Source organism: Equus quagga, chromosome 19 (assembly GCF_021613505.1).
Source record: "Equus quagga isolate Etosha38 chromosome 19, UCLA_HA_Equagga_1.0, whole genome shotgun sequence".
Lineage (NCBI taxonomy): Eukaryota > Metazoa > Chordata > Mammalia > Perissodactyla > Equidae > Equus > Equus quagga.
Genome location: NC_060285.1, coordinates 12,446,993 through 12,460,699, shown reverse-complemented (window position 1 = coordinate 12,460,699; position 13,707 = coordinate 12,446,993). Strand labels below are relative to the sequence as shown.

Sequence of the window (13,707 nt, the reverse complement as noted above, 5' to 3'; positions counted from 1 at the left end):
GACTGTTTATACAAGTCGGAGCTCCGCTATGTAAGAATGTATATGGCTTACACAGTGGAGATTTAAAGGGAGTGAAAAAAAGAGAATAGGGATAAGTATTGAAACATCTACTTGATGCTGGCTCGCGGTTGAAGGAATCACGGGCGAATTTTTATTTTCTTTTTTATGGTTTTTTGTGAGTCTTAACTTTTTACAACTGCCACAAATTATTTATTACAAACGAAAGCAGGTTGAACCACTCTGATAACTGCGGGGTTTTTTAAAGGATGGGCGGGCCCGTCCAGCGGTGCGCAGACTCCGACCGACCGCCCCGCGTCTTCCCGGGCCCGCCCACCCGCGGGACCCACCTTGGTGAAGAGCCTCCACCACTGCCAGTTGCGCAGCTTGAGGTAGGCGGCGCAGTTCCGCTGCAGGACCTTCATGGCCGTCAGCTGCTGCTGCCGCTTGGCGAAGGCCCTGTGGGGCGAGGGGAAGTTAAGGCCAGGGCAGACCCCCGAGCGCACGGCCCCGAGCGTGCCCCGGGCGCTCTTCCGGGGGGAACCCACCCTGCCTGGGGCCCCGCTGGACAGAAGCGTAGGGAAGGAGGCTGGCCTAGGGGTGAGTCCCGTGGGTGACCTTGCAGAGGGTGACGAGGGCCCAGGTCACCAGACCACCCCCTCCTTCACTGAGGGGCGAGCGAGTTCGTGGTTTAGTTGTGAACTATATAGAACCAACGAAACCTGATCGCTGGTCATAAGTCCACCTGTTGACTTCAGCTTCCCACCCTCATGCCACCCACTGAGGGCTTTGTCTGGTGGGAGAATGTCAGCAACTGACGTCCTGCAAAAGGTGGGCTATAAGGTGTCGGCAGGAGGGCTTCTGAATAAAGGCAGGCTCCGTTTGTCCCACAACCATGGACCCAAGCTCCACCCCGCAGCGTTCATAGCTTGCTTGTGCTGGAACACACATCCCCGAGCACAGATACAGGGCCTCAGGGGACTAACGTGCAGCTGCCACATGCACTGTCCTGCAGCAGGTGCGCCCCTGACTCTCGAAGGGGCTGCTCTGGACGCAAAGCCTCCTCCTCTGGGAGCATGGGGAACTGTGGAGATAGCCAGGCTCTGGTTGTCACCCCCACACAAGGGACACAGTGAGGAACACTGGTGAGCAGGAGCTTTGAGGGCAGGCAAATTTAAGCACAGTCACCCCCTTCCTACCCGGTCACTGTAAACCTCAGGCAGACATCCAGGAAACAGAGGAGCAGGGAGAGCGACATGGGCCTCCCTCGGGCAGACACCTGACCAGCATTAGTGCCCCAGCCCACAGCTTCCTAAGTGTTCTTATGCAATGGGAGAGCTCAGAGGGCCTGAGCGTGGGGCAGGCTGGGTGGGGACGGTGTCTCCGGGGACTCACTTTCTGGCCAGGTAGCCCCTGCAGCAGGCCTGGAAGCCGATGATGACGTCAGTGATCTTCAGGTCCCGCTCCTCCTCCAGATGGGCCAGCACCCCAGCCCGGAAGAAGACCTTGCTCTGGCCGATGCGGTACAGGTTGCTGTCCAGCTCCAAGGCTTTGATCTAGACAGTGGAAAGCAGGCCATTTACTGCGTGCCACCACGTGGCTCTCGCAGCCATGCCTGGAACCTGCCTCAGCCGGGTGAAGGGCCTGGAGACGCGGTTCAGTCCTGGAGAGGCTGTCAGCCAGCTGCTGCTTCTCGGCGGGCTGCCTTTTACCCGGTGCCAGAGAGAGTGGGGCTCAGGGGGATGCTGGGAAGAGGGACAAGTGGGTGCCAGCATGGGGCAGGGTGACAAGTCAGACTTGCAGAGAAACACAGAACCTTGGCATTCAAGGGACTTTAAGTGTCCTCTCTTCCTTCCACCTCCCACCTCTGAATACTGGAATCACGTTCTCAACGCCCAGTTGGGCCACCTTCTGACCAGAGGTTGCTGAGCGTCGTCATCATCATCTTCGCTAACATCAGCACACACTCCAGATCAGGACAGGCCCAGAATCGAACACTAACTAGGGGACCCCGGGCCTTAACCTCTAGGAGCCCACATTGCCTCAGCTGTAAAATGGGAATCATGTTTTCTTTAATTAAAAAAAGTTAAACAAAGCAAATAATAGTGCCTCTTCCATAGTGGAGCCGTGGGAATTGAACAAGGGGACGCACGGAAAGTGCTCAGCGCAGGGTCAAGCAGGTGATGAGCGCTGAGTATATCTAAGCCGTCATCATTATTACTGAGCAGCATCAGTCTTCCCTTGTGAAGCCCAAGGACAAGGGCATGCATGGCTGGCTGTCTGGCTGGCTGTCTGTCTGTCTGTCTGTCTGCCAGCCTGGGAGAGAAGGGATTTAGAACAAGCTCCCAAAAGGCAGAGGCTTGAATAGGTAGGTGGGATCTGGGGGACCCCCGGCGCCCACAAATGGCCTTGGCAGACCTGGAAGAGGCCCCAGGAGGAGAGGGGAGGGAGGTGGAGCCAACATGAGCATCTCCCCTCCCTGCAGAGCAGAGCCGGGTGGGGGATCTGCCTGTGTCTGAAGGAGGGACACCCCTCACCTGGCCAGCAACCAGCCTGGAGAAAGTGTGGCCTAGACAGCAGCTGGAGGCACACCTCTGTCCTCCATGCCTCCTCTCCCATCACTTCCTCTCCCACCAGCTGATAAGCATCGGCAAGTGGGGAACTGCATCTTCTCCCTCCTCTTTCCCAGCCTCAATCTCCTATCACTTAACGCAGTGCTCTGCACATACTCAGTGCTGAATTTTTTTCTTCCCTCTTCTCTTTCCTCCCACCAGCCCAGCCTCTCTCCTGACTCTTTGGAAAGAATGCAAAGTAAAGAAAACCAGGGGCAGTGGCTGCTTCTCTTGGACCCATCAGAAACAAGACGATGCCTGCAGAGCAGAAAAGTGACCAGGGTGGGATACAGCCCTAGCTCGGCCACTGAGGCACCGCAGGGCCTTCATTCATTCAAGCAGAGTTCGGAGCACCCCCTGCACGCCAAGCACTGCTCGAGAGCTGGGGGAAGAGGGGAAAGTTCCAGAAGCATGGACTCTGGGGCTTTGGGCCAGCCACAGTGTGCTGGGACTGCTGCCCTCGTGGAGCACTGCCCTGCCGACCACACTGGGCAAGAAGATCGAAGGAGACGTGAGCAAAAAATGTGCCCCAAAGGAGAGAGACTGTCTCACCTCAGAGCCCTGCCATGTGGCAGCTCTAGTCTCCCCACCACCTGGTCCCACACGCCATCCCTGAACATCCGAGGGCTGGGAAGGCTGCCACTCAGGGTGCCCGGCAGAAGCAGAACTGGCACACCAGAGGGACAACAGGGCTCAGGCGTGAACTGATCTAAAGGGCACCATCCAGCCACACAGGCACCGGCCAGGTGGGTGCACACCAGCCAAAAGTCCAGCCAACCAGAGGGAGGCGGAGACGGCAGCTCCACTCACCATGAGCACACAGGCCTGCTTGCCGTCCATGAAGCCCTTGGGAATGGAATTTGGTGTCAGGATCTCGTATCTGAGGAAGAAAAGAGAAGCCAGGTCAATTTACCCCTTGTCTCAATTCTTCGGGGCTTAGAACATACTGAGAGATGAGGATCATCCTGACAATGTAGCAGACGTAAAATTCTTCCCACAAAGCGTCCTAAGGAAGGAATGCACTCAGCAAATCCCGCCCTGCTCTTTCCCTAGGCTGAACGACACAGAAAGGCTCAGAGTTTTCCATAAAGCGAATGGAAACTCACATTGGACTGTTTCATCACTCAAGCGGGAGCTTTAGTTGGGCTTACTAATTGCTAATTGCCCAGTATCTGCATCTGTAACCCCAGAAGGCCATGCTCATCTCTTCTCGAGCTGCTGCAGGGAACTGCTAATAAACAGGATGGTCTAAGTGGAGGCAGCTTCATGATAGCAACTGGCATTAAGCACAGTCATTAGGCAAAGAGGACAGTGTCACTAATGACCCTCCGTGCACACACAGCAAGAAGCTGCAGTGTTCTGTGACTTCCGTCTCCATAAAGCTCCTTTAACACCCAAGTCTCTGGCTGATCCGTTTTTAATTTCTTTTCATAGCTCCTCAGCCTGCAGCAAACAGCCCCAGGCCCCCACAATCACTAGGAGTGAAAGCCAACAAGACAACTTTCGTTTCAGTAACAAAATAGGGATATCCCTTCTCACGTAGAGGGTAGCACGGAGAAGGACCGTGTAAGGAGCTGGCCAGACCTCGGCTCTACCTCACTGAAGGCCCCTCTGCGGAGCAGCAGGCCCCCAGGCCGGGAGAGGCGGGCTGCAGGCCCTGACTCACCTCTGCCGAAACTCCTGGAAGACCACTCGGTTGGGGAAGCCTTGGCGGCAGATCCGGATGCCCTCAAGGACCCCATTGCAGCGCAGCTGGTCAAGCACCAGATGGGGGTCCAGTTTGCCAGCCTAGGGAAGAAAGCACACGTATGTGGCCTTGGTTCTGTGCCGAGGTACTGACGGAGAAAGGTCGGACGGGCCCCTCCAGACTCAACAAGGCAAAAGACCCAGAAGTCACTGCAGCCCACGGGTTCTGACAGCTAAGTTACAGGATCCAGGTCTGGCAGAGATGACGTCACCAAGTGGGAGAGCCGGCTGCAAACTAGCCTTTCTCCTAACAGCACTGTGAGCCCGCACAGGGGCTTCACCACAGGTTCTGTGTGTGCCGTGCAGGGAGGAACCGTTTCTGCTCGGGTAGGCAGACAAGGGCTCAATGTCCTGCACGTGTGCCCTGGCCAGGCCACGCCACGCCACGCCGCCAAGAAGCCTCACCTTCTTCTCATGGTTGGGGATGATACAGCGGACGAAGTTGGGGTTGGTGTTCCTCAGCGTGGCCATCAGCTTGGCCAGCTGCTCCTTGTAGAGCTGCCCCACGGTGCGGAACATGCCCTTCCGTGTCTTGAAGGCCCCGGGCAGCGCCGTCTCTGACATGCCGGCCACCTGGTCCAGGCCGATGATGCGGTCCACTGCAGAGACCACACAGGAGCACATCAATACCCAGCAGTCCCAGCGGGGGTGGAGAGGCAGGAAGGAGACAGACATGTGGACAGAAAGAGGTGAGACTACAGAACAGCGGGACCCCTTCTGCTTGGAGTCCACACACAGGGCTAAGATTCTCTCCAAATGCTGAGCACACTGGCCCTTGTGAGTAGGAAGCAGAAAGGGGGAAACTGCAGAGCCACGAAGCCTTGTCTCTCTTGGGGAGCGGTCCTTCAGTAACTCTGTCCACGTCACCTTTCTTCAGCCCTCTCTGGAACCTCCTACTGCCAAGAGACACCATAAAGCTGATAACGTATTCTGGAATAGTGAGCCTCACTATCCACTAGCCTGGCTCTGAGGAGGAACTAAACGACTCACAGGATCCCGTAGTCCTGTGGTCCCAGATGGAAAAAAAAACAGTGTCCTGAATTCACACTGACCTTGACCTAAGAGCCCAGGGTTAGGAGTCAGAGGGTGGGGGCTCTAAAGCTACTCTGCATCGCCCACAAGACTCTGGGTGACTCCCTATCTGGAACCCTCCCGCACAGAACTCTCTAAATCAGGGACCCAGGCATCGCCTGGTGGTGTGAGAAGTAGAGAGTTCCGAAGATTCACAGCGACAATGATTATTCCAAAGTCTGGGGACCCCTCCACGCTCCCGCGTCTCGCCTTGTCTCCTACTCACGGGTCTTTACCATCTAAAGCAGCCCTCCGAGGAAGCAGCCCTGTCACGGGCTCGTGCGCAAGGCAATGAGATGAACTACTTTCTCCAATGCGAGAACACAAGAGCCAACCCACCCAACCAAGCGGCCAGCAATTGAGGTCAGTTTTAAGTGAGGGCCAATATTATTAAATTTGAAGGCTTCCACGGCTGGATGCAGAAGTTAAGAATTCTGTGACAAAGTCTGTTTCCTATTCCTTTGTGGCCAGATTTCTACTATTTATTTGAAGACAGCAAAAAGGACAGTTGCTCAAGACAGAAGCCAGCAGTGAGGATGGACCTGATGAACCAGTCAACAATAAGTGACAGGCATCTTTGACCTCATGCAGCCACCACAGGGCCCATCTTACTGGCCACCAAAGGTTTCCTGGGAGTGGGTGGCTTGGGCAGGCCACTCAGTTTGCCCAGAGGAAGGTCAAACATGTCCTGTAATAACTAGTCGTTTCATGTGAGCGTGTCCCGCCCCCTGGAGGTGCAGCCCAGAGGGAGCAGGCGTTTGTTGAGCGACTGGTGAATGAATGCACAAATGCCATTTTAGCTTTCAGGTGCACATACACACGGCTGCGTGCACACACCTAAACCACATGCTGAGACAGCGGCAGCCACTCGAGCAGTAAGACGCCACCTTTATGAGGTGGAGCTCTGAAGACGTACTGGAGTTTTAAACAATCCTTCCTTTTAACATCTACAACTTGAAATCCCCAAATATCCAAACACAGCCTCCCATTTGCCCGTTTTTCTACCGGAGGCCTGTGATGGGTATGGGGGGAGGAGCCCGCCCACAAGCCCAGGGCCAGACAGGGAAAGGGGCACAGGCAGGCAGGAAGAGCCAACGGGCAAGGAAAACCAAGCAGAAGCGTTTGGCGCACAGCCCTGGATGCACCACACACGAGGACGGCACTCCAGCGGCCAGTCACCTGGTTCTAGGTGGAGAATAGGAAAGCGTTGATAGAAATAGGCTCTCTGAGTGCTCTGCATCTCTGCAACAGAGAGGTTAAAGCAAAACCCAGGCAGAGGGAAAAGAGAAACGACAGAAACAGGGAGAGGGAACAACTGGAGCTGCCGGCCTCCCACGGAGAGGACAGAAGTGCAGGAGGGCGCGGGGACGGGACACCTGGGTGGCAAGGCTTTGGGCCAGCAGCCGTGTAATTCCCACGTGTGGGAAGCACCAGGGCCGTCTGCGACCCACAAAGCCCAGAGCGGCGCTCTGCCCAAGAGCATCCTCAAGGACGCTCAAGGGCGGCCTCAGCCTCGTGGCTCGAGGAGACCACTCTCAAGGGAGCTACCGCAGATGGAAACCACCTGGCCTGTGTCAGGTGGGGACATGCCTCTATTCTGCAGCTGAGCCACTGCAAAGGTGGGAAGAGCCCGGCCGCAGCCACTGGAGGCAAGGGGCAGAGGGCAAAGAGCGTACCATCCTTCCACAGCTCCGAGACGAACTTGTCGGAGGACTGGTGCAGAAGCGTGGCGATGTTGTCGTTCAGGGGGTCCATGTTCTTCATCAGCCACTCATCAGCTTTGTAATCCACCTGGAGGAGGCAGAGAGTCCCGAATCACAGGCTGCTCTGGGGATGCAAGCTGTCACAACCTCTCTGAGGACAACCTTACCACACATGTGGAGAATTCAAAAATCATGAACAGGGGCCGGCCCTGTGGCCGAGTGGTTAAGTTCACGCGCTGCGCTTCGGCGGGCCAGTGTTTTGCTGGTTCAAATCCTGGGTGCGGACATGGCACCGCTCATGAGGCCATGCTGAGGAGGCGTCCCACGTGCCACAACTAGAAGGACCCACAACTAAAATATACAACTATGTACTGGGGCCTTTGGGGAGAAAAAGGAATAATAAAATCTTTAAAAAAAAATCATGAACACCCCTTGACTCGGTTTTTCCATCCCTAAGAATCAAATGATGAGTGACAAGGGCAACGGGGCATCAACAAGATGTTCTCTGCAGCGTCATGCAGAAGAACAAAAAATTCAAAAAAACCATGAAAACAACCAGCAACAGGGGATGGGCCACGAAAATTATGTTGTGGCTACACAATAGAGTATTTTATTTCTAGGGTTTTTTTAGGTAATATGAACACAAAGAAAAAACCCTGGAAGGACATACACCAAAATGTGATATTTCTTTTTAGTAATAGAACAAGTAAGTAATTTTTGCTTTTTCTTTGTCTTTTCAGGATGCCCAACTTTTCTCTGAGGCTGTATTATTCTTATCTTTTTTGAAATACGTTTCAACTAACACAAGTCACGTGTTACATCTCCAGTACAAAGGACCCAGAACAATACAAACAGAGCAGCAGGCCACCCTGCCTGCCGCTTCCTAACCCACGTCACTGCCCAGAGGTGACCTCTGACCTCAGGCCAGTGGTCCTCACGTGCACGGCTGTTGATGATGACACGTGTGACATTGGCTCCTGTTTCCCTAGGAGCAGAGTTACCTCCTGGGCTGCTGCGCTTCGGCGGGCCAGTGTTTTGCTGGTTCAAGTATGAGGGTAGTTCTGCCTTGACTGGCTGGTAGCCTTGGCATGACGAAGCTGTCACCTACAGTGGTGGCTTTCAACCAGGGCAACTGTGCCCCTCAAATAGGAGACGTTTGGAGACGTGCAAAGACATTTCTGAGCTGTGCAAGTGCTGGGTTTCGCAAGCTCATTTAAAACACATAACCCTGTGTGGTGGTGGCCACCTCCATTTTCCAGATGAGGCAATCAAGCCTCAGAGAGGTTAAGTAACTGACCAAAAGTCACACAGTGGCAAAGTTCTAATTCAAATTCTAGAGCCCAGACCTTTAGCACCAATCCCACTTCCACGCCTGGAAAATGCACCTAATAATAATATACAACATCACAGCAGCCTGAGCACCTCACAGGAATGCTGCAGGCTGCTAAGGAAATGTCACACGCGACTGTCTTTTGCAAGGTGGGAGAGTTGTGTGAATGCTGATTACTGCCACCAGGCTCCTAACTGGATGAGTGACAGGATGAGAATGCTGTGCTCCTGACCCCCGTCATGGTCTTAGAATTGTCTCCCCCTCTCTCGAGAAGGTCCGGCCAGCCGGCATCTCCCTGCGTGTGTGCTCTCCTCACCTTGCCAGCATAGTGGATGATGCAGAAATCAGCTTTGTCCTTCAGCTGCTTGGGCTTCTGGAACTTGGGGTGGGTGCCCTGCTCCTGCATCACCTTCTCCACGAAGCTCTTGTCAGTGGCTTTGGGGAACCAGCACTCCTCGTCCAGCAGAGCCAGGATGCCAGGGGGGCCTGCCTGGAGGAGGCACAGCATCACACGGGTGAGCGTGACACAGGAACCCACCATCAGCCCCGCCCTCACAAGAAGCCAAAGCCTGCTTTTCAGAGCCCCAGAATCTCATGAGAACATGGGCAGCATTTCCCCCCATAGAAGGGAAAAACAGCAGCATTACCAAAAGCGCTCCATTTATGAGTTCTAGATTAAAAAGAAACTTCTGGGGTCTAGGCTACAGCCCACACCTTAACCCGAGGATCCAGCACAGGGGTTCTCCAACTTCAGTGCACTGGAATTCATCTGATGGGCTCCATGGACCACGCAGGCCCTCTGACCCATGTGCCACGAGGCTGCCCTCAACAGATGCCCCTCACACTCTGTGTCTGCACAACTCTGTAGTGCCATGTGACACTTAGGACAAGCCCCTGGAGGAAGAGAAAGCGCCCCAGAGTCCCAAGGGTCTTCTGTACACTGAGTTTATAAGAAAGCAGACTGAGACATGGTGGAGACTGGCTGACAAGACTTGCAGCCAGATGGGTTCTTGTTCATTGGAAAACTCAACTGCTTAACAAAACCTCATCACAAAAGTAAACTGTTTCACCTCAGGATTAAGGATCGTTTCAGCTCTAGGCCCCTTGAGCAATACTTTCAAAATGCACCGAGTTCTTCCTAGGCCTTCTGATTAATTAGCATTTCAATGTGACTCTGATGGACATTTTCTCAAGGAGGTCAGGATTCTGGGAAGACCTGTGCTCAGTGCATCTAACTCTAATGAAGAGATAACCGGGAAATAGAAACGGCTCAGGCTCCATGAAAGAGCACACCCCCCAAACCTGAAGCACAAACGGCGACCCAAACCGCGCCCATCACCCGGCAAGAGCTTTCAGTGTGAACTCATGGAAAAGGGGGAGGGCTCGCCATCCACCGACAGCCGAGGCTGCGGGACAGATGCCCCAGTGCCATGTTAGCCCTAAGAGAGGACAGACATGCGCCAAGGTCAACACTCAGCATGAGGGTCTGCACACTTCTACGTACAGAGAAAGCGTCTGGGGAGAGGATCTGACTCATAAAGGGAGGCCTGTTTCTTTAAGTGGAAGAAGGGCTTGTCGAGGCCGCCCCTCAGGTAGACGCTGGGTGGTCTTCTGGGACTGACTGGGGCACCAGCCACATCCCCACCTGGTCGGAGGCTGGTGACGCTCCCAGGCACCAGATCTAAGTCCCCCGGGCTTATTCCTCTAGGTGACACCATCAGGGAGAGGAACTGGACACCCCCACAACCAACAGGCAGTGGCAGGGGAGGGGTGGGTCCCCGGAGGAGACGAGCAACGAGCGAGAATCCAAGTCTGAGGGCTGAGCGGGGGCGGCTTACTGGCTTCTCGATGAGGTCGATGCAGGGCTGCAGGTCGAGGCCAAAGTCGATGAAGTTCCACTCGATGCCCTCGCGCTGGTACTCCTCCTGCTCCAGGATGAACATGGTGTGGTTGAAGAGCTGCTGCAGCTTCTCGTTGGTGTAGTTGATGCAGAGCTGCTCGAAGGAGTTGAGCTGCGAGGGGGGAAAACAGCGTCAGAGAGATGCCCACCCTCCCGACACGAGGCCCACCGGCCCCTCAGGAAGGAACAGGATGGATATTTGAGAGGGACCTCCCTGGGCACCTCGCTGCTGCCTCCTGGGGAGCCTGCACAGTTAGAGGCTTCATCACCCCCAGAAGCAGGAGGCCTCACTTTTGGGGGTCCATGGACCTCTTTAACAGTTTGGTAAAGCCCCTCTCAGAATAACATTTTAAAATGCATAAAATAGATTACAAAGGAAAGAAGTTACATTGAAATAGAATTATCAAAATAGTATGACATTGTGCCTCTTTATTAACAAGTTCAAGTCCTAGGATTAATAACTTCCAAGTTTTGAAGCAGAGATGAGTGTAAATGACATTGCAACATCTCTGCACCAACTGCTGTGAAATGAAAACAGCTGATTTCCACTGGTGACGTCACAAGCACTTCTAATGCTATGTGGCTTCTGCAGTGTGCTCAACTCACAACTGGAAAAAAACGCGTCATTTCAATGAGAGGCTAGTGGAAAATAAAGAGGTAATTTCCCCCCCCGACCCCCCACGAAGTTGACGGTTCCTCTGAAATCTGCCACAGACCCCAGGTTAGGAACCCCCAATCTACTGTAATCATCGGTTTTTCCTACCAGACCTCAAAGTCTTTATGGGCGAGGACAATGTCTTGTCACAACGCTCAATAAACATTTGCTGGAAGAATAAATCAACAGAAAGCATGTGCCCAGGAAGCCTCCAGAACACCATCTCAAAGGCCCCATTCTCTCCAGCGTCTCTCACTGGGAATGGGCATGCCTGGTTAAGCTTAAAATACACCCAAGTGACATCTCCTGTCACCATGCAAGGAAGGAGATAGCCAACTCGGATTGCCATGGGACCACGGGAAAGAAGATTCCTAGCCCAAGAAGAAGGTGGCCAAGAGGCTAAGGAGGTGGAGAAGAGGGCATGAGGCAGAAGCTCACATCGAAGATCTCGAAGCCGGCAATGTCCAGGATCCCGATGAAGGAGGCGCCCTGCCTCTTGGTCTTGTCCAGAGCCTTGTTGATGCGCAGCACCAGCCAGCGGAACATGCGTTCGTAGGTGGCCTTGGCCAGGGCCTCAATGGCAAAGTCAGCCTGGGGGCGACACCCAGGAGACAGAGTGTCAGATCCAAGTAGCCTTCAAATCTTGTACCCTTTGCCCCAGTCATTTCACCTGCAGGGCCCTCCCCCAGAGAAACAGCCGTAAAGGTGAGAAAAAACCGTTGTGCACAAATACGTTCATTGCAATGTCATTTAAAATGATGACAAGTTGAAACAACCTACATATCCAACAATACAGGAATAGGAAACTTAGACATTTGCAAAGATCCTTCTACACTAAATGGGGACATACTGAAGTATCCAAAGAAATGACAAGATGTCTGAGATTCACTTCAGATAACGCAGCAGGGCTGGGGGTAGATAAGATTAACCACGAGCTGAGACTGGCCATGTATTAGCAACTCCTGCAGCTGCCTGTGTGACGGGCACACGGGGCTCATGACACTAGTCTATTCTGTGACTATTTGAAAAGTTGCATTAATAAAAAGCCAGGGTGACAACTAAGTTTAAAAAAAACAAGAAAAAGCCTTGCAGGAAATGAAGAGCTGCCCAACAATTGTCTCTGGGCAGCACTGTGGCCATTTTTTCCTCCTCTAGACTTCTCTGTATTTTCTGAATCTTAAAGTGTTCCGGGAGTGTTCTCCTAACAAAAAAATAAAGGTTCTTTAATTATGAGGGAAATGAACAATTGGTAACAACTATGCACACTGTCTGCTGAAAATGAAGTGCTTGGCTTGCTGGGATGGGTCTCACAGAATGACCCGTGGGCTGTCAGCCACCAGCGTGAGGTACTGTGGACGGAACCCTCTAGAAAAAGGACTCACCAATGCAAACTTCAAACTATTTTTGAGAGATGGCAGTAGCACCTTAAAAATGCCCATTGTCACGACAGAAATGAGGAACTGCCAACAGAGGGGAGAGGCGGTCCTGGCCGGGAGAGATGTCTGCTCCCAGGGGAGGCGGGCACATTCGTGGGGCACAGCTGAGGGAAAGACTCCTGCTCATCTGTCACCACAGGCAGCAAGACAGCAGGTGGCGAAGAGACAGCCGCTTGGCATGGGCTCCAAAGACGGGGGATGCCACCGCCACCGTGGCACCAGAATGAGTCATGCTATAGAGACCTTGAGTTCTCGCTTCAGTTTATACCAGAACAGGACCTGCCCGTGTCCTTGTCAACCAATCAGTCTAAATATCAACTCAATGCAAAGATGCACAACGCAGCCTAAAGAGGCTCTACCTCCAGATGGCCCTTCCTAGGTGAGTGGCCTTGGCCAGGCCACCAAAATTCTCTGCGGCCAGCTTCTCGTGCTCTCAGTGGGGATGAGCACCGCTCTGCTCTTCAAGCTGCTGCAAGGACTGAACCCACTCAGAGTGCCCAACACAGCCGACGGCCCAGAGCAGGCCTCACACTGACCCTCGAGGAGGAGGCGGCCCCACTCCCCCGGCCCGCTGGCATACCTGTTCCTTAGTCTGCGCCTTCTGGACGTAATCCCGTCCCACCTTGATGCGCGGGGTGAGGATTCCTCTGGTGAAATCAGTCACGTTGATCCCCAGGAGGTGGGACACTTTTTGGGCAGCTAACATTTTTCAAAGAGTAAGGAGAGGAGAGGTAAAAAAGTTGTAATTAAACCCAAGAGAGCCAGTCCCTCTGCTCAACCTGGCAGCAGAGGAAGAAAGTTGTAGTAACTGAGCATCACTGCCAGGACGACCAGCTCGGGCCCTTCTCCAGCAGGGCACAGAACACTGAGCTCCCCTTAGACCCAGTGGCTGTGTGCAGGCCAGTGGGAACGGCAGCCTTCACACCCTCCGGCCACAAGAAGCAGGGAGGCACGAGTCCTGACTAGGGGCCTGGTATCAGTTCCTCTGCACAGACCTGGCCACATCCTGAGTGTGAAAATAGGTCCAGGCCACAAACAGGACTGAGAGGAGACAGCCCCACCCCAGTGCTAGGGGACAGAACAGCACAGATCCCACAAGAACATCTCCTACGATCTACACATCCCCCAGTTAAATTTTTTCAAAAGGCCCTAAGAAAGGCATGTGGAGGCTATTAAAAGTGGTCGTTTACACGAGCCAAGGAAATAACAGTGGTCGAGGGAGACGCAGTGTTTCACGGTCCTAATGCATTCATGGGC

General features: G+C 53.7%; 1 protein-coding gene across 1 annotated transcript in view; it reads right to left on the bottom strand.

Annotated features, from left to right (window-relative positions):
* The window catches only part of MYH9 (myosin heavy chain 9), a 90,442-nt gene that overhangs the window by 19,715 nt on the left and 57,020 nt on the right, over positions 1 to 13,707 (bottom strand). Inside the window, exons 11-20 of the mRNA XM_046646246.1 lie at positions 13,031 to 13,149; positions 11,453 to 11,605; positions 10,298 to 10,471; positions 8,776 to 8,949; positions 7,103 to 7,217; positions 4,761 to 4,954; positions 4,276 to 4,397; positions 3,420 to 3,489; positions 1,393 to 1,553; positions 348 to 456 (exon numbers count right to left, since the gene is read on the bottom strand). Of these exons, the coding sequence (XP_046502202.1) occupies positions 348 to 456; positions 1,393 to 1,553; positions 3,420 to 3,489; positions 4,276 to 4,397; positions 4,761 to 4,954; positions 7,103 to 7,217; positions 8,776 to 8,949; positions 10,298 to 10,471; positions 11,453 to 11,605; positions 13,031 to 13,149 (1,391 nt within the window). The remainder of the gene's footprint in view (positions 1 to 347; positions 457 to 1,392; positions 1,554 to 3,419; positions 3,490 to 4,275; positions 4,398 to 4,760; positions 4,955 to 7,102; positions 7,218 to 8,775; positions 8,950 to 10,297; positions 10,472 to 11,452; positions 11,606 to 13,030; positions 13,150 to 13,707) is intronic.